The 20,201-nt window shown below is 51.4% G+C and overlaps 5 protein-coding genes across 5 annotated transcripts; 2 read left to right on the top strand and 3 right to left on the bottom strand.

Moving 5' to 3' along the window:
* Positions 1-2,722: 2,722 nt before the first annotated feature.
* Positions 2,723-4,003, top strand: J4E93_002035 (uncharacterized protein; the record flags this gene model as incomplete). The annotated part of the gene is made up of 2 exons (XM_049339983.1): positions 2,723-2,727; positions 2,779-4,003. 2 exons carry the CDS (start codon positions 2,723-2,725, stop codon positions 4,001-4,003), a joined length of 1,230 nt encoding a protein of 409 aa, XP_049202305.1.
* A 2,907-nt stretch (positions 4,004-6,910) lies between these two features.
* On the bottom strand, positions 6,911-7,864 carry J4E93_002034 (uncharacterized protein; the record flags this gene model as incomplete). The annotated part of the gene is made up of 2 exons (XM_049339982.1): positions 6,911-7,603; positions 7,697-7,864. 2 exons carry the CDS (start codon positions 7,862-7,864, stop codon positions 6,911-6,913), a joined length of 861 nt encoding a protein of 286 aa, XP_049202304.1.
* Positions 7,865-9,937: 2,073 nt separating this feature from the next.
* Positions 9,938-10,897, top strand: J4E93_002033 (uncharacterized protein; the record flags this gene model as incomplete). The annotated part of the gene is made up of 3 exons (XM_049339981.1): positions 9,938-10,592; positions 10,641-10,722; positions 10,792-10,897. The coding sequence occupies 3 exons, from the start codon at positions 9,938-9,940 to the stop codon at positions 10,895-10,897; spliced, it is 843 nt and encodes a 280-aa protein (XP_049202303.1).
* Positions 10,898-13,824: 2,927 nt separating this feature from the next.
* On the bottom strand, positions 13,825-14,631 carry J4E93_002032 (uncharacterized protein; the record flags this gene model as incomplete). The annotated part of the gene is made up of 1 exon (XM_049339980.1): positions 13,825-14,631. One exon carries the CDS (start codon positions 14,629-14,631, stop codon positions 13,825-13,827), a length of 807 nt encoding a protein of 268 aa, XP_049202302.1.
* A 3,904-nt stretch (positions 14,632-18,535) lies between these two features.
* On the bottom strand, positions 18,536-20,164 carry J4E93_002031 (uncharacterized protein; the record flags this gene model as incomplete). The annotated part of the gene is made up of 1 exon (XM_049339979.1): positions 18,536-20,164. One exon carries the CDS (start codon positions 20,162-20,164, stop codon positions 18,536-18,538), a length of 1,629 nt encoding a protein of 542 aa, XP_049202301.1.
* Between the last annotated feature and the right edge of the window lie 37 nt (positions 20,165-20,201).

Here is a 20,201-nt window from a genome sequence, read left to right as displayed (position 1 = left end):
TTCATCACTTGTTCAGGATACGCAAGAAGCGACACATTGTCAATCACTACTGAACTTTAACACACATTATATGCTCAACAGTCCTTATGATGGTTCTAATAGCTCTAGTACAATAGCTTTGAGTCTCGTCGTTTGATCTTGTCCGGTTCCATGTTGTCTTGGGCCTCTTCCTCAACACAAACCCCATCCACATCCTCACCCCACAGACGTAGCACAGCATCCTTCCTCCAGTCGCACTTTCTCCGAGTGATTGCTTGCCTTGTCATCTTATGTACTTTGTCGCATGTCGCCATGGTCTTTTTCAGTCCTTCTTTGCTTTTTTCGTTCAGCCAATTGTCGAATTCAGCAATGTTGGGTATCTGCTTCTTGAACCTTCTGCGGCAGAGTTCTTTGGCAGTATGCTTAATTAAAGGGTTTGTGGGAGGGAAGCGACGTACCAACATCTCGAGCTCGCTAATGCTGAGAAGTCGAGATGATACGAGCGCGCAAAGGGTGCCTAGGATAGGTGCAGAATGGGTGTGGTGGATGCCGAGAACTAAATACGCTTGGTATGTTAGGACATCGCTACGAAGATTACCGGATACAAGGTTCACGCGATTAAGGCCAAGAAGCTTGGATGTTGTGAACACATCAAGCAAGCGTTTGATACTTCTTTCATCGGCGTGAGCATGCATGCGAAATTGCGTGATTTGGGGCGTGATTTGAAAGACATCATTGGCCTTCTGGCATGAAGCTATCAACGCACGGAGAGCTACGTCTTTCCGGATGACGATACCATCAACAATGACATCCACGGTCGGTCCCTCGAGGAGTACCTTGCGGTCTTTGGTAGCCAAACTAAGGACGTTTATCGAGTGTTCAGCGATGCGCTTTAACGGTCCACTTTCAGGGATGCCAATCGCTTCTGTGACAATACGATTGCGCACTTGTTCTTGGTCAATGATTGACTGAGCGCGGAAATTCGGTGCGTCGCGCCGTATCACAGGCGACCAAGTTGGCGCAGTCGGGAGAGTGATTGGTACAGTTTCGGGCATGATGGCGATCGATAAGCTACGATAACGTCTCTTTACTCAAATGCGTTTGTTGTACAGTCTTTCGGCCAGAATATAGGGTGGGCATATCAGCGAGTGGAGTCGAGCAAGCGAAAGGGCCATTGTGATATACTGATGCATCGCACAACGCACCACCCACGATGTGGCATCATAGCCATTCAGAGACCCCTGTAAAGATATAATAGAACAATGCGTGGGCATTGTCGGGGGATGAAATAGCGGCGAAGCTATCAAGTGTCCGTCTGTGCGATAGCTGGTGGGCTACGGCTATGTTCCTCAAGGCCGCAGACGACACCGTATCCTTGTGGGTTATGAGGTGTTGGGCAGCCGCCAGCCAAGCGAGCCTCAGATTGTGCTCCCTTCAACGCATGTGGAGCTCTGTGACCGTAAGGACTTTTATGTCTATCTCGTTAAGAGCCGTACTTCTACAGTGGTGTTGGTATGTGTGAGAGTGTGGTGGTAGTCGCAGCGTGTATGTTGGTGTTCTTGAGGTTCTTGTCGGTAACAGAGGATGGCCAGCTTGTGGCTCTGGGGAGGATGCGAGGCTGTCTGACGAGACGATCGGGCTGCGGCGCGGAGCGAAGATAGCGGCTTTATCGGTCGCTGAGACGCGGCAACTTTGTGGAGGGTCCCTATATCCTATGTAAGGTCATGAGTTGAGGCTGATAAGGGCTCAGTCCATGCGGTCGTCGGCCTCCGTATGCGACTGTCGGCGAGCGACCAGATGCCATTCTGATGACTGACGCGTGAGGAAGTGTATACTTGGAAGTATAAACTGAGATAAATAACTTGAGCCTTGTGCACGTACACCGGTGTAGTCGCGTCGGCTAGGGCCTGTTGCGACTATGATGGCGTTCCTGATGGTAAAGAGCACACCTGGGGGCAGAGTGCTGCTCAGCAACCGCGTCATCCGGAGTAATTTCGGCTGGCGCTAACGTACCGAGGGCACGCGTCCGACACGCGCGACAACTCTTTCACTTCCACACTCTTTCGCGAACTCCACTCGTCATTGAACAGTCAGTCGTTCATCGTGCGCAACTACTTATTGATTTCATACGAGTTCTACAAGAGTCCTCTGCCGTCTGATTGAACATGGCGTTTTACTACGAGCCCCACATTGCCACAAATACACTGACTACAAATCAAGTGACGAGTCCCTTAGATCACTGTCCAGCTGCGATCCAGAAAGAGTTATATCGGTTCTGGCATATGGTTCAACAACCGCAATGACATTCTCTGAATGCGTAAAAAAGCTGTGATGATATGCTACTGTAACATAACTAGAGAAAGCCAGGAGTAGGAAAACGGGCACGGGTAGTCCGATCAGGGCGATATTCATGTTCTTCTAGGATCCTGATTAGGACCAGCTCGCGTTGCTCTTTCCTCATTCGATACGGCTCCCTCACGTTGTGCGATCGTTTCTGCGCTTGGGTCCCTGCCTAGTCACGTGCACCGGGTCCCGTCCGTTTGCATGTAAATAAACCGCGCCTTGAGCTCGCTGCCTAAAAATACTGAACTCTACACCAAATCTACTCCTGTGCAAGGAACGGTCTTTTGTTTTCTCTCATCGACAGACGCGGAATCACGTCGAACCGCTCAGTCTGCGCTGCATCACCATCCTATTTGCGATGGCGACCACGAACATTACAAGCAGTCGCCCGGCTGCAGAAATGTCGTACGTTTCAAGCACCATGAAGATAGCTCCATGTACTAACCCCCGATCTAGTGAGCCATCTCCCGCTGTTCAAGGCCAATCCATGTCTAAGTCTGCGCGTGCTCGTCGCAACAGGACTGCTAAGAAGGCGGCACTTCTCAAGGACGTAAACAACTCCGCTTGCTCTACTGAGCAGGCTGGTTCTTCCGAGTCTGCTGATACTACCAAGAACGTCATACCGGATGAAGGTGAACACTTGACCGCCGAGACCGTCGATATCGCCGACACTGACGCCTCTGCGACTGCCTCTTTGCCCAAAGAGCCACTTCCTACCAAGATCAACCTTCAGCCCGTTACCAATCCTGAATCCGACCCCAAGCTGACTACCCCGTCGTTTCTGCCCGTCTCCGAGGTTGCCGATGTCCCGCCCCAGCCAAAGACTGCGGTAAAGCAGGCAGCTCAATCGCCGTCTTCCCCCGTTATAGATCAGCCTATCGACAACCTGCTCGAGATGATACGGGCGCAGCGTCAAGCTCTTCTCCAAGGTCCTCGCGTCACCATTTACATTGGAGATACATCGGTTGAGGGCATCTCCAAGCGCGCTGCAATGGCTGCTTCTACCGCTCTCAACAAATACTTTACCGCTAATCCCCAGTCGCATGAGTATGTATTCTCACGTGGCCAGATACACCCTGGCGCAGTCCGCCTTCTACTCATCGGCTGGATGCAGGAGACATGCAATGAGTTCGAGGCTTACGCCGTCCCAGCTCAGAAAACCTTCGGTGAAGACGTCGCTCTCCTCCGCGCTGCTCGCTTGTTAGGTATGGAGCGCTACTGCAGCCATATTCACGCCGGCTACGTCGAGTACCTCAAGACCCAGCTCCCGAGCTACGAAGAGATCATCGCTGTCGAACAGAACGCCACGTCTGACAAAGACCCACTCTGGACCGCGATGGTCAACCACCTCTGCCACGATCGCCACAAACGCCTTTTGCCCGACCCTGAAGACTTCGCGGCGTTCTTAGAGAAGCACACTCGCCTGAGGAATGCTATGGAGTCCGCTGATATCTTCTTTCGTGGTATGGCGAAGAAGCAGGTCGATGACCGGGAGAAACAGCGTGAGAAAGAGCGCCGCCAGCGTTGGGAGCGTAACCAGGCTGAGAAGCACGAGCGCATTGCTAAAGAGCGACTTGCTGCTGAGTCGCTGAGGAAGAAGATGGATGAGAAGGGCTCAGGCCTGATGACCGTCACTGCGGAGGAGGCGGAGCTGCTTCGAGGGCGCACTCGCACCCGCTAGAAGTCCGCTGAACGCAGCCTTTGCCTTCATCTTGGATTTACAGACAGTATCTTTTCACTGGGTGTATAATGGCGCGTTTAAGAGACTAACAGCATCTCAATAGGCCACCAGGACACCTGAAGGGGTGAAAATAAGCATGCGCAGTCACTCAGATGTTTAAGCACGTTTCTTCTTCCTGCTCTCACGCAAGGTATCAATTACCAGGCACGTAGAAGTCGAAATAAAGTGACTTTGGGATACATGGTAGATACAGATGTGTATGAATCTAATCCAATCTCTAAACCCCTATGTCTCTACTGATACATCGAATGCCTTATCGGATGTCGTGCGGCTGTGTCTACCATCTTTCCACCTATCATTCTCTCTTGTCGTCTCAGAACTCATCCGCCCAATCACCTAACTCCTCATTCCACCCATCACTGCCTTCTTCGCTCTTCTCATATCCCTCCCACCAGCTCGCTACAGTCACCGGCGGCTCACACTCCTTGCACCTAGCCTTGATGTGTATCGCACTATCTTTGCCGACCAGCCCAGCATGGAATCCGTGTGGTACCACATCAAGTTTGTTGCTGCAGTCATACTCTGCGCAGAGGATCGTGCGAACGTCCATCGGAGAAGATGAGCGTAAGTGAGGTGATAAGGCGCCGGTGCCTCCCGTGATCCTGATGCCATGTTGGGGGTTGCGACTAACGATCTGAGGGCTGTTTGGTGGGTAAGACATCGCGTTGCTGACTTTTGAAGTGCTTGTATCTCTTGAAGAAGCTGGCTGGTAGCGTTACGATGAGCGAAGACAAGATATCAGGAAGGGAGGTATTTATGACGTTGTTGATTGCTTGGTCAAGACGATTGTGATTGTGTGGAGGAGCAGAGCAAGCCCGGATGGCGCTTTGTGTTGAGTGAAGTAAACTATGGTACAGTAAGTGTTATACATCCCTTGTGACTCCGTTGGCGTATCACACCCAGAATGCAAATACTATTGCCGTCCACGGTCTGTCATTAGCCGTCCCTCATCCGTCTTCCCACCATTCATCTTCCAACAAGTCTCTTGCACTGGGTCTATCCCTCCAGTCCATTTTCATTATCCTACGGACGAACTCGTTATCCTTCCGTGACAGCTCCATCTCTGAGATAACCTTGAACATTCCCCGCTGCGCTGGTAAATTGTTTCTCTTCAAAGACGCTAGGGTCTTAGTAATTTCTTCATCAGCTATCTCGACGGTCTTTTCTGGAAACGGCCCGAACCAGTATAGTTGCCGCAGAAGAACATGCAAGGGGAGATTTTCCCTGTCCTTCTCAGCTTCTGGGCCCTGGGGTACGCATAGGTTGAAGTGAGAGCCGTAGTGCATGTGCACGAACTATATGCGAGATTCGTCAGCCAAGTAATGTCGGGTTTATGAGAGATGAAACCAAAAGGTATCATACGGAGTGTCTTACCAGCAGTCCAAATGCCCAGATATCTGCAGCTGTATTCCACGGCAGTTGCAAAATGATTTCCGGGCTTACCCATGTTGGTGCGCCACACGGAGTCCCAGACGTGGGAGCTGCACTGGTGACATGAGAGCAATTCCCGAAGTCGCCAAGTTTGACCTCGCTAAATCGGTTGTCGCCTTCCTGCATGTTGACGTAGACGTTGTCCGGTTTGAGATCTTCGAGTACAATCAGCTCCGATATTTCGCTACCAGCGGCAGATAATGAATACCCGCATGTACATAGCCGTCATCATGAAGGCTTCTCAGGGCCTCTAGGATTCTGCGCGAAACGTGCTTCAACTCCTTTCGATTCAAGGCCTTTTTCGCGGACGCCTCTGAAATGTTGGTGTCAAGATACTCCAAAGCGATTGTGACGGGAAGATTTGGGCTCTGGATCTCTTCGATCATTGATCTAATGTAAGGGCTGCGATGCTGAAGTTTCTTGAGAACATTTCGCTCGTTCGTAACCCCATGGTGACCCTGCTGGACCTTGATTACCGCCAGCTTTTGCGCTTGAGTTCTGGCGGCCGTTAGAGGTGTATATGTTTCTGTCGTCGCTTTATTACAGACTTAGCGAGCCAGACAGCTTCTTTGAACTCTTGAATGATGGTATACGTCCCAATTCCACCCTTGAGGACCTGGCCAACCCGGAAAAGAGACGACATGATGAAACTGACGCGAGGACACTTGGTTAGTCATACTAGTCTGAATATACGTACAGCCTTATCGTCTCATCTTGGATGGTATGTTCGCGGATGAAGAAGACATGGCACACAAGATTTGTGCGGCGCAGTCCTTGGACTCCCGCGGTCATGTCGATCGCCAAGGCACTAACGACAAGTTGGGTGACTTGCAGGAACATTCGTAACGAAAGCAATATTAAGATCATTCTTGTGCATATCTATTCATGTATCCTGAATTGTTCATCTCGGTGAAGAGAGTCGAGAAATAGGGAACGGCCCAGGTAATTAGCATCCATGACGCAGACCGCCATGTATTGATCAGCCCTGGAGGCCTTGCATTTCAGCCGAGCTATCGAGCCAGGAGTAAACCAAGATCTCTTCAATCCTATGAACTCTTCATGCATTGCAGGAACAATTCCCTTGATTTTGCAAAGAGGTCCAGACCGTTATCTGTTGTTCACGCAACGACTACACTGCTCAAGGCGGCAGTGAGTGCATTGCATGACGGAGGCGAGATCGGTACGATCACATCGTGCACATGCGGTACCCTCATGTTGTTTCCACAAATGTTGGCAGACGGTCGGTGCCATATCTAGAGCATCGGTAGGCGTCGGCCTCAGAAGATGGCCCTCGTCGAACTGCGGACACATGCATGTCTTCCATGTAGCACCGCACATGTAGCAGAACTGATGACTGCAGCGACAACTGAATATGTTAGCAAGCAAGTTTGAATTTGAGTATCCCGCGCGCTGTACTTACATGATATGGAAACAGCCAGTGTCTAGCTCGACCAAGTTCTTGCACTTGGCACACTGTTGCCACATGACCTTTCCAGCTGTCGCCATAAGAACCTTGGTGTCATCATCTTGGGGACACAGCCCTTGATGCGCTTCGTGATCGCATACTGTACACGTCTTGGTGTCGCAAATATCGCATGTCGCAACGCCACCACTGATGTTTCCTTTCGGAATAACGTGATCGCAATTCGCACCACAACATGGGGTTTCTTGTGCCTTCTCCTGCTTCGCCTTCTTATCGTTGACCTCGGTCAATAGCTCTTCAGGCAGTAGAACACTGCAGCCCTTTGCCCCGTTTTCGTTGGTGTCGAGTGGGATAGTGGCTTTGCAGCACCGAGGCGGGAAGAGTGAGGTATCTTTGTGGACAGCGAAGTGGAACAGATCTATAATGCAGTCCTTGCAGTAGACATGGGAGCATTCAAGCTTGATGGTGTACTTCTCGGGCTTTGTATCACCGCAAGCACCGCAATCGGCAGTAGCCTCTGGTTCCAGCTCCGGTTCTGACTCCGGTACCTCAGTGAGTTCTGGTGTGGGACTTGCTTCTTCTGCTACGACGGCTCCGTCATCGGAGTTGTTCGCGGAGGCGTCGCTGCTTGATCTCGATGGCGTACGTTTTGCTTCGTCGCTGTTGTCGCTTTCGTCATCAGTATCCTGCTGATATGTTAGTATCTTAATGCAATCAACGAAGTGGAATATTATCGCAAATTTGCGGAGTATCCGGCTAATTGTAGGCGAACAGCATACCTGCCCATAGATGATCGATAGTTGATCTTGAAGCGTGTGACGAATGGCGCGATAGCTGGCAGTACCATTGTCGTCGAGTTGAACGCCTTCGAGCGCTTCTGTAATCTCGTCTAGTCTGATCTGGATGACCAGTCTGCCGGTAGCGCGATCGAGCCCAGTGATGTCCATGGTTGATGGCGATAGGTAGAGACGTGAATGGAACCCCAAATCTATCTGTAGCGATGCAATGGTGTTGATGGATCGATGGAGCTAACCAGAGCGCTAGCAAGCGAGGTGGTGCTTTTCTGTAACCCTCTTTCACGAAATCGGAGCCTTGAGGGTGAAACCTGAGTGGGGTCGTAAGCGTTGAGTGGAAATATCTAGTAGTTCTACCATCAGTATAGTGTATAGTACAACACATAATACACATCGTACAGGTGGTGATGCCAGTACGCCATACAAACCAAAGCTATCTCAGTCGTCTTGCCACCACTCATCCTCCAAAAGTTCTTTGGCCGTAGGTCGATCTCTCCAATCAAGCTGCATGATCTTCGAGATGAAATCCCTGTCCTTCTTCGCCACTTGTCCTTCCGTGACAGACGCGAACGGTTTTAGTTCGTCATACGGGATCGTTTCCATCAAATACTGTATGACTTGGGCGATCCCTCCGTCACCCATTTCTATGAACGGTGGAAGAAAGGGTCCAAAATAGCGGAACTGTCGCTCAAGGACACCTAACAGGTACCCTTGTTCACCGCGCTTTACATCTTGCGGCTGGAACAAATTCCTATCTCCACCGTAGATTAGACTGATGACCTGATGAGCGGACGGTCAACTTATGCTTTATGACAACTTCCAGCCGAATCTCAACACATACCACGGTACCAAACGACCATATATCTGTTGCGGTGTTCCAAGGCATCTCTAGGATAACCTCTGGACTAGACCACACAGGCGCACCCACAAGCTTTCCAGATCGAGCCCGCTCTGAGTCCACCGTACAACAGTCGCCCAGATCACCGAGCTGAACATCAGCGAAGCGATTGGGTCCCTCCTGAGAATTGAAGAAGACGTTGTTGGTTTTGACGTCTTGTCGTCCTGTCAGACCGGTCCACTTACTTCAACGAAGGGATTGCGCATACGTACCCGAGTGCACATAGCCTTTCTCGTGCAGAGCATTCAGAGCTAGCAGCAGCTTCCGAGTAACATGTTTCAGCTCTTCTCGGCTCAACTTCCTTTCAATCGACGCAGCTAGGACATCGCTGTCGAGATACCGCAAGGCAATAAGCGGAGGCATGGCAGGTGGTCCATCCATTTCGTCTACCAATGGTCTGATATGAGGGCAATGCTGGAACATTTTGAGCGTATCACGTTCTACTCGCACCGTTGGAGGTCCGCCTTTGATCACCACTTTTCTTTGTCCTTGGTCCCTTGGATAGCTGTCAGTGGCCAAGGCATAGAAAGCGAAATCCTGGTCTCACTTCGCAAACCAAAGTGTCGGTGAGACTTGATTGGTGATCGTGTAGCTGCCTATGCGGCCCTTGAGAACCTCGCCCGCGCGGAGGAGAAACGACATGAACGTCAAGGGGCCCGAGTACAATTTTAGATTGGCTGGCGATAAGGCTTGTACTCCAAAAGATGCACTGGAGGTTGAGATGATCCTGCTGCAGTCAACGCCGTTGGCCAGCGTCCAACGTCACGGCGGCTGTACTCGCCGCGGCTGTCCGTGCCGCAACAGCGCATCTCCACTGGAAACCAATCGCTTCATTTTGTTTGCTGCATGAGCTGAGCGCAACTCCTGGGTCTTGCTTTTTAACGCATCGCTTCCTGATCCCACGAACCAGATTCTAGTCACAACGAATATCTTCGTGACTGTTCCATGTGCACATTCAAACGATCGTAGCGTCAGCGGGTGTGGCGTAGGATGGACTTTCTCGGAGTGGGCTTAATGCAGTATGTATTCTGCAGCCCTTCATGCAGGTGAGCAGTGAGGAAATGAGAGCGCGTGGTAAGAGGAGGAGATAGAATAATGCGCCGCCAATGAGAAAATCGAGGTTGAGGTTTGGTGCATCATTGGATCAAGGACGAAAGCTCCTTCCGTCTCAGGTACAGCCCCGCCCGGCTAAAGCAGAAGCCGTTCTCCACTAGTTCCCTAGCATCCTTTGCATCATTGCGACACGTTACATTCTCCCTTCCATTGCGCTCCTCGCAGTGGCTGCTGTACCCCAGTTCTTCACGCCGTCCTGATCTCTTCTTATCGTCATGGTGTCTACGCGCTCGCATCCGCAAGGCGACTTCCCCGCCACAGAACCATCACCCGTCAAGAAGACGCCAAGATCACGAACTTCGACCGCGTCCCCAGCGCCCACCTCCCCAGACCTCAACACCTCACCGCCACCAAAGTCGCTCGCCAGGCGCGCAATCTCCAATGCCAAAGCCGAAATCAGCCCTCCCTCTCCACCCGAAATCGATGAGCCGTCGTGGTGCCACACAGCATCCAATCTTACGATAGTCTGGCTTGCCATCTCGATTCCGCTTGTGCTATGGGACACCCTGTACGTTCTTCTGCGCCCACATACCATGGCTGGTGGCGCACTTCAGTGGCCCATCTGGAAGCCGTATGAGATTTACGCCTCGATCGATCACGTATACGGATGGCCCGGATGGGAAAACCACGATGGGTTTGGCGGCGCGCAAGCCATGCTGAACGCTGTAGAGCTTGTTCTATACGGTCTATACGCAATGATTATATACAATCACAGTGTACCCACGACTGCGGGTACTGGCCTGCAGCTCAGCGAAGGCGTGGGCAAATTCCTTTCTGGCGGCAGGAAGGTACGCGGCAAGACTGGCAACCGCGCGCTGGTCATTGGCTTCGCTGCAGCAGTCATGACGGTTAGCAAGACAGTACTCTACTGTATGTACACATGCGAAACACAAGCAATATGCAGGCTAACAATCGTAGACTTTAATGAGTATTTCTCTGGCTTCGCAAACGTGCGCCACAACGACTGGGCAACGCTTGTGGTCTTCTATCTTATCATGAAGTAAGTCGAACTCCTGCATCCCTTTGCGCCTCGCATTAGAATGGACATAAGAGCTTACTGATTCCGCAGTGGTCTCTGGGTCATCTTCCCCGCATACATGACCGTCGTCTTCGGCACCGATATCCTACAGGCACTCGACATCGCAGCCGATTCTTCATCTAAGAAGCGCTATTAGCTTGATTTTCGAAAACGCATTCTACACATACGAACTTATACTTTGATCGCTGGGTTGTTCAACAACCTCTGGCCCTTGCGTTAGGAGCCTTTCGCATTCTTGTGGCGTTTACGGAAGCGACGACAAGCGGTGCGGATTAATCGCCGGAGCCATGCGAAAAGTCCACCGCGCGCATTTCCAGCCTCGTTCACATCGCCCGGTGCAGCTATTGACGGCTTCACGGAGCCTTTGGTTAGCGGATGACACATACAAGTTGCCCGTCTAGGGCTGGTTATTCTTACCACGACCGAAACTCCACTGACGTCACGCCTTAAGCCAATGAGGGAGGAGCTTGAATCCCAACCGTCCGGTGGCAGGCTCGCTGATATTCGCTGTGCGTCGGCGGTCAAGCTGTCGAGCATGTACGGCGCTTGTACTCGATCGGGCGCGGCATCCATTGCGTGATGTTTTGCTGCTAATGTGTCGCGATTCTCAAAGTGGGTTGTACGAGTGAAGAGTTAGACGTCGAAGAAGCGAACGAAAGTGTATTGCGGTTCCGCTCGCTAGTGGTCGCATTCACTGTCTGTTCGCGATATACTTCTGTCACGCGCGTCAGAGAAGTTTCAGTTTCATTGTTACTTTACAATATTATGCTAAGCATCAAACTAGTAGCCTCATCGTTACTCATTGCTGTCGTTCATATTACGGTTCAGAACCATCCTCCATCGCATCGATGCAAAGTGTAAACAAACATCCCCGAGCTTTTTGACAATCTCTACATGACATTACACCCGATCCCCATTCCACAAGTCCTACCCTCCTTCTTTTTCTTCTGCATGCCCTCTGCTTCCAAGTCCTCACTTCTTCGAACACCTTGTGCTCCCTCGTCACTGACCACCCTACGTCTCTCATTCAGATCTGCCATGCTCACTGCCTTAGCGAATGGTCCATCGTCAGTCTCCACGATCGCCTTTTTCCTCTCAAGCTCGTCTCTGCCAGGCGTGCTGAAAATAGAGCGTTTGCTAGTGACAGTCCCGCCGGAGACACATGAGCCCTCAGACGGCGAGACGTGTCGTGCCACGTTGCCAGCCGCTTCTGATATGGGCTTCCGAGGCGGTGATTCCATGGCCTGCTGTGGAGGGGCGAGATGCATGCGCGCACGAATATCCTCCTCCCGCAGTGGCTGCTGCATGACCAAGCCGTCGTTTGCTGGGCGATCTGACGTTGTCGCGTAGCCCGTCCGAGGATCAGGCACCGCCCTCTCTGACTGCGCAGCTCTTGCGAGCGCTCGTTCGCGCATCTTCCGACGCTCAGTCTGGGTGTAGAACGCCATGAGCTTGTCTTCCGGTCCAACATACGTCTGAGGATGGTCCGTGGTGAAGATTCCAGAGCCATAGGATGGTTGCTCGTCGAACGATTCGAAGAACTCGAGCTTCGGTGTCGGTGCTGTGGGAGTAGTAGTAGGAGTGGCACGAGGAAGGCTTGATTTGGATTTGGGCCTGGGAGAACGCGTGGACTTTGGGAAGGGCGTCGGAGTTCCGAGCGGGAGATAGGCTGAGCGTTTTTGAGAGTTTGTCATCGGGGTGGGTGTATCCGGGCAGTCGGTGTATGCGTCGCTATCCACGTAGTCGCCAGCTTGGATCTCTGCATCTCGCGGGTTGGTGGCTGTCATGTCGTCTTGGTCACGCGATGTCGACTCGCGGTGCGAAGACAACTCCGTCGGTGTGCTGTACGGACGTTTCTTCGGACTTGCTGATCTGGAACCGCGCTTTACCGGCGACCGCCTTGTCATCATTCCGCCGCCTCTCTTGATGGTGACATTGGCAGTGATGTTCGCGGGAGAGCTTCCAAAGTTACCGTTCCCTGCTGTTGTGGTGTAGTTGGCGAAATCCGTCTCTTCATGACCAGAACCATGCACGTATTCTCGCGGGTAGCCATCGCTCTTTGGCCGTACCTTCGCACTCTCTGATGCACTGTGTAGATCAACATTCGGTGACCCAGTAGTCGCAGAATCCTGTCGCGAAGCCTCATCCAAACTCGGTGGCGGCGACGGCGAGATAGCGCGAATCGTGGAGCGCGCCGTTGACGGACGTGTAGGGCTCGGCGGACCAGGTGTAGTCGCGCGCGGGCGAAAATGTGTTGACATTTTCGCAATTGACAGTCGTGATGTTGACTGCGAGGATGCGGGCGTTGCTAGGAGGATGTGGGTGGGACCGAACTGGACGAACAATGCAGGGCAAAGCCGATCAACGACTTTCGGGCTAGAGCGCACGTGGGATGAAAACACAAACGTAAAACTCGCCCAAGGAGTGCAAGTGAGGTGAGAGAGGACGAGTGACGCGCTATGGGGTGTTTGCGAAGTGCCGTTGGTAGCCTACAGGTGCCCTGCCCTCACTTTCTGTCGTCGGGCTACTGTACTGCTTGCCTTCACTGCCACTTCGCTAACTCTTGTTGGTTGGTGTACCAAGGTATGATCAAAGATGTCGCAAACGAAAATTGTTTGGAGTTTTTCGCGATGGCTTTTTGTTGCAGTTACACAGGTACGTCATTGTGTAAACCTTACGGCATATGTGCCGAACCAATGCTGCCTGACGTGCAGTTCACTTCGGCCCTTCGGAATGTTTCGACCACATAGCCAAACATAATCATTCGCCTCTATTTCAAACATCTAAGCAAGTATATTTCCCTCCGTTTGGCGTCTCCAACTTCAGTGCTCGAGGTTAGTGAAGCCCTAGAGTATCAGAAAGTCGCAATCTTCGCAGACTCGTTACAGCTATGCGTTGAAACTTCATGTATAGGCATGTCCAAGCTACTGCTGCAATTCCCCGCTCGATTCTTTAGTATACGTCAAAACCCGTCCGTATGGCCCTCAAGGCTGCATCGACCAATAGCGCGTCCTCTTCCATTCAAAACATCTAATCCGCATCTACCCCCTGTACTCCGTCCCCTCACTTCTTAGCATTCTTGATCATCGGCTGCTTTGCCTCCACTTCCTCCTCGTCCGAATCCTCAGCATCATCAGAGCTATCATGCGCCTCGCTATCTGAATCAGCATCGCTGTCCTCGTCGCTGTCCTTCTCGTCATCGCTGTCATCCTCCTTCTCATCGTCGCTAGAATCATCAGAAGTATCTTCCTCATCGGTACCGTCATCTGCGTCAACGTTTGTGGAGCTGTTGAGACCGATCTGCCTAGAGGTATTGCCTTCGTCTTCGTCATCGCTGCTTTCGTCGTAGTACTCCTCGACAGAAGCCAAGACATGCGCATGATGAGTCTGGACAAGCGGTGCCTCCACAGCGCCGGCCGTAATGTGACTCTCTCCTTGACTGGAAGGTGCTGCTACTGCTCCGTACACTCTTGACGGTTCGTGTGCGTGCATTGCCCTAGCACTACCAATCTGGGTAGGTACCGGATATACTACAGTCTCTCTCCAAACCCCAGAATCCTGAGCTTGTTTTCCGTACCCTTTGCTGCCGTCTTCTGCCAGCAAGCGCGCCTGGCGATCTTGGCAGTGCTTCGACGCTTCTTGGCCCTCGAGCTTCTCGAGCGTCAGTGCAGCTTTATCGGTCCATTTGCTGACGGTACGGAGTGCGGCAATGCCGATCTTGATGTTGCGCTTGTCTTTGATGTTGACGCTGTTGTCCGTTTTGTTTGGAATTGGAGCTTCGGGGGTCTTGGAGGTGGAAGTCTTGCTTGAGTGTTGTAGAACGTTGGTAAGTTTAGGGCGGAGCTGGAGTTTGTTCGTTGGGAGATGCATCTTGATGGAGGTCGAGTACTGGTCTTGTAGATAAATATAGCTAGCTTTGGGTCACAAGCTCTAGGCTTGGGTGTTAAAGAGTCTTGTAAGTGGTATTTAGTGGTGCAGTGACTGAGTGCCGAGTTATGTAGACGGGGTAGGGGTGTGGCCAGCTTTATATGGTGCTGTGTGCGTGATGAGTCTGTCTTGTGTTTGTTTCAGTCGGCGGCGTCGGAGTTAGAGTCGGCAGACTGTGATACTTTGATATACTCGACTTCATTGCAATGTAACTGATTGTAGTTCATGTTTACTGGTGCAAACGACATGTTCACATTGACCACATGACACTACAGTCTGTACAAAACAGGTTCCGATAAGCTGACTGTCTCTGATATAATAGATTCAATGAATGACAACCGTTCAGAAGCTTGCTGGGTGAGCAGACCTCCGTCGTGTTTCTATAGCCTTGTCCTATTTGCGTGCCTCATCTGAACTCGAGCCCTTCCACTTTGTTTTAGAGGCATCAAGAGAGTCACCATAGGCATAAGTCTTTGCTCTGTCGTTTTTACTGAACATTTCCGGCTCCTATCTCGGCAGTTAGTCGTGCTTTGTTCCACGTCTGCAACCTTGACCTCTCACCTTCTGCATCTCTGGAACCTCTTCAGTTTTTTGTTTCTCACACTGCCCTTTCTCTGGCTGTGTCAGCGGCTCAGCTTCCTCAGGTCGACCGTTTACTTGTATCGTGGGGCCCGTCATTATAGACCGCTGAAGACGAATGCTGAAAATTTGGGCTAAGCTCGATTTATTGCTGCTGTTTGACACCGCTCGTCCGATCGATCAAGGAAGTAACGAGGTATGTTGTGAAGATATCGTGAAGATAGGCGCGTATATGAAGGTGTATGAGTACGTGTATGTGAAGGAAAGCCAGGTAGACACTGGGGGGTTTTCATATCTGCGAACAGTCACACCTTCGATGACAGTATTATTCATGACTCCTGTCGTTGATGCGGTACAATTATAGCATCAGTCACAGTCCAACAGGTACCATGGGTGCATTGACCTAGATGACTCCAAGCTTGTGACTACGAAAACGTTGAATCATTAGGACTCATCGGCTGTCCGTGTAATCTTCCCACAGATATGGCAAAAGACGTCAACAATGACTGTGATCTGATCAGACATGGTGAATCACACGCGAGAGAAGCACATGACAGTGATCACCTAGCCGGCCAGAGCAGTGTCTTTGAGTTTATAGTACCGTCTCATCGAATTCCGAACATTTCATACCTAATTATCAGCTCACTCAAGGACAGTGAGTAGCATCTGTAGCCCGATATAATGTCTTTTGGTAAATTCTCGTGACACATTCAATAGTAATGAGCATACGTGTCATTGTCTCAAAAAGCATGGTATATGAAGCTGATTCTACGCAAGCCTGCGCAAGAATATCCAGAATATAGTTTACTGTCCCTCAGAAACAAAAAGAAAGAAAGCACCCGTTCGCTATCTGGATAAACAAAAAAGCAATAAACCACTAAGCTGCTGAAACCACATGTCAAACCAAAACTCTGACAGTATTAGACTAACTTCTATCTCTGCCATGGCGCGAGTCCCAACCTCTTCCTACGGTTGTGTTCCTCGAATTCCCTTTCCCGCTGTCGTTTCTCCTCTGCTTCTGCTAAAGCTCGAACAATGTGAGCTTTTACCGGAGTCTTCTTCAATCCATATGCTACGCGGTTGGATGGGTTGTGCGGCTTCGTTGGAGTCTTTGTGGAGGTGCTCGGTAGCTCTCCAACTGTCACGGTGACTTGTGACCTGCTGTTGCTATTGGGTGCAGGTCTGGCAGCCGATTCAGATGTAGTCTGTTGCGCTTTGCTGCCGGTGTTTGAGCGTTGTGACTTTGTTTTCTCATCGACCTTTACGTTAGACATGGTGGACGTTGTCAATAAGTTGGATAGTCTAGATTTAAGATGTGGTGTACTCAGTCGACGGTGGTGATGTGCGGAGGGATGGGTGCGGAAATTGAGTTTTGTTGTTGTAAAGTACAAAGTGGCCTAGTACGTTGTGTTTATATGTCAGGAGATAGGTATGTCGTTGAAGCGTGAATTGCTCGTCTCTGTCCATCAAGACTTTGCGAATGAGTACGATATGCCCATGGTGACTGGATTGAGCATCAATGGGAAGCCGGTCACATTATGACGCAGCAGCACCATGCCCGATCACCTCTCCCGGCTTCCCCATTGAACTCCATATCAGGGTACACACCGAGTATCTGCTCCCTGTACTCTTCTACCTCCCTTGAAGGGTCTTTACCCAGGCTGTCCGTCGACATTGACTTTTGGTACATTGACGAGCTGTCTGCCGTCAAACGGTTTGCTCGAACTTTTGCGCGCTCTCTCGCATCACCGCGTTGTCGACGTTGCATCTCAAGATCTTCGTATGAGCCCCACGGAGGCGGTCTGGGACCATTTTGGATGTCGGTAGACGAGTGGAAAGAAGGCGCGGCGTTTGTGAGGTTGCCGACTGAATGAGAGGAAGCGCCGCGGAGCGGCGAAATCAATGGCGGTGAAGCTGAACTGAAAGATGGTAGCTGTCCAAACTTGTATTTTAGATTTGCGTCTTTGGGTTGAGTTCGCCGCAATACTCGCACGTCATCGTCGATGTCATCCCAGTGGCCGCGAGGTTCGTATGGGTCAGTAGCCGTAGGCTCTTGTGTATTGCTCCCCAAGACACGATGCTCTCGCGCACTAATGCTCGACTCACCAAACCCGGCGTCATATGAGGGTCCATCTGTCACGTGTGATAAAAACGCGCTCTGCGCAGCAGTTGTTTGACTCGAATGATCTGGGCTGGTGTCTATCGGTAAATCCGGCAACGGCCGACGTGGAATGAGGTAGCGGTTCCTCTTGGACAGCGCTCCCGCCTGAGTATCGGGGGTGTCGAGCTCATTTGCTCCTTGAAAGTATTCTGGGCGAGCCGGCTCGTCCAGACTTCGGTAAATGTCTGCGCTCCGCGCGTCAATGTCTTGTTGATTGCCTAGCACTGAGGCCGTCCCGAGCGGTAGTGGTGGCAGCGCACGCTGACACGTACCCAAAAGATCATCGCATTTCTCAATTGGCTTGTGTGAGCCGGTCCGATCAGATTCGTTGTTGGAAGAAGTCGATTGTTGCATCCGTGGATGTGATGATGGTAGGTCGCACACCGTCACCTCAGATGAAGCTAACGAGTGGCTTCCGCGTGGAGTGACAGCCCGTGTAATGTGATTTGGTGCATTTCCCGATCTTGTACGCTCTGGCAACGGCTTTCGATTGGGAGGGGATGTTTGTCTTTTGCTATACTGTCCCGTTCTGCGTAATGTTGCCGATTCGACATACTGCGCAGGACTGCCTGCCGCACTCTGGGTGGGATTGTTGTTTTGATCGCAGTCTTCAGTCTCGACAGACTCTTTGTCGATGAAAACCTGCAATACAGGTGTCGTTGATGTTCGAAGAGGTTTTGGAATAAGGTTGTCCGGGCTCGACGGTCGTGAAGAGGCTTCGGTGACGCAATAAGCCTGATAAGGCCGCCTGAGGAGTGTGTCATGTAGTAAAAGCAGAGCCTCGCCGGGCCCCTCTCCAGGTGTTCCAAGAGATAAAGAATGGGTGTGATCCATGGGTTTGGCGTTGTCTAGAAATTGAGGGATTGCGCGAGATCAAGTTACGGAGGTGGAAGAAGGGAGGTGGTAAATTCATTGAGAAAGTGATACTGTACGCCCAACATGCATTGCTTGAGTGTTTGTCTCTGTCGTTATTCTAGACGTTCCACGGACGAAGGTCGCGAGTCCGACTGTTGGCCGTAACGTCATCGCACCGAGCACGTACCTGGTGACTGAGGCAGCAACAGCAAACGGTTGTGACCGAGAGCCATATCGTCCGTGCACATACCCTCAGATTCCGAGCGCAGAGAAACAGTCTTGCGCACCTTTCCTCAGGCCTTGCTCGAAAAGCCAAGTGAAGCCACCTCTGTACCCACTCTCTCTAATTCGCTTGAGGACCCACAACTCGAACATGCCAATCTTGTCGCCTTTTGTTTCTCCACATCCAAAAAAGGCGAGAGCGTCTTGATATCCGACTTGCCAACCATGTTCGTACTTTTCGTGCTCATAGTGACCATTGGGATCCACGCCGCTCCAGTAAGACACGTGCTGTTGGACAGCTTCATGCATCCGCCCTTCTTTTTCGTGCCTGGCTTTCTCGACTACTCCTCGCCTATCATCAGAGGACATTGTCGTATACTGGGGTGGCACAATGCTCCCGTCTTCCGTTTTAGCCTTGAAGCCCCACTCACCACCAGGCATCCAATCCATTTTCCAGGTCCAGAAGAAACTGCCGCCAGCTCGCTGCTGGTACCGCCTACTCTGCGCTTGACCAAACTGCTGCACGAGCTCTTCCTTGGGTACTCCGCCGCCCTTAGCCCAAGAGTCTTCGGTCATAACACAGGAGTACTCTCCAACAATAACTTGTACTGCACCACGGTCATGGACAGAACCTTCTTTACCGTCTAGCTGCCCAAGCTTGGTGCCGGCCTCTTCGGTGATTTGTTGTGGTGTCTTTGCTTTATCTTCGTCTGTGAAAGCCCAGTAATAATGCGTATCGATCACCACCGGGCACTGCGGGTGCGAGTATATGGAGTTCTTCTGCAAGGTCCAGTCGACTGCCTTCTCCAGGTGCCAACCGTCGGAGATGATGATAGGAATGCCGGGATCAATAGCAGAGACAGCAGCTATGCATTCATCGTACCACTCATACATGCGTTCTGATTCCCACTCAGCCTCGTTGACGAGCTGGAGACCGGCAATCTCAGCTCCAGCTTTTGTGTCCTCAGCAATGAATTGGCAGCAGTGAACACCCAGCGCGCGGTTGGTATGGCTGGTCCAAAGTTCAGCACGGCCACTGTTGGTACCGGAGTGTTCCTGTGCGTTTCCACCTCCTGGCAATGCATGTAGATCGATGAGGACACCAATAGAGCGTGCACGCAGGCGTTGGATCAGCGTGCGAATACTGTTCCACGCTCCAGTGTAGATTTCTGCGTACGGCTCGAAAGGTGTGCCCTGAGTGAAAACAGCTCCGGGGAGATCGTAGTAACCGATGGGCAGGCGGACGGTAGTGCATTTGGCTACATTAGCAAGCCATCCGATGGCGTTATCGGTTACGATGTTGGCCCAATGCTCTTCGAACTTTTGTTTCGTTTCAGCCATGCCAATCTTGTCGACCCAGGCCTGGACTGCTGCAAGCTCGCTTGATCCCTCAGAACCGTCAGGGAATCGAGAACCTTGAAGCCATCGTTCAATGACGTAGACCGAGCCCAGGTTAGTGCCGTGATGATAGCGGTAGCGAAGTATATCTAGGGTTGTCGGATCGCTGATTCCATGATGCTGCCCTTGCTGATGAGCTGGAGGAAAGTGGTGTTGATGTTGTGCCTCAGCAGTACCATCAAATTTTGAGTTGCTGCAAGGCTCGTCGCGTTGAGCGAAGTTTTTGAGTTCAGCCTTGGCTTTTGAAAGGAAGCCCTTCATCGTGGGTAGGCTGATGGGGTTAGTACACTAGTGAGTG

Source organism: Alternaria ventricosa, assembly GCF_023758065.1.
Source record: "Alternaria ventricosa strain BMP 2768 chromosome Unknown scaffold_3, whole genome shotgun sequence".
NCBI lineage: Eukaryota > Fungi > Ascomycota > Dothideomycetes > Pleosporales > Pleosporaceae > Alternaria > Alternaria ventricosa.
This window is presented reverse-complemented; position numbering and strand designations above follow the sequence as displayed.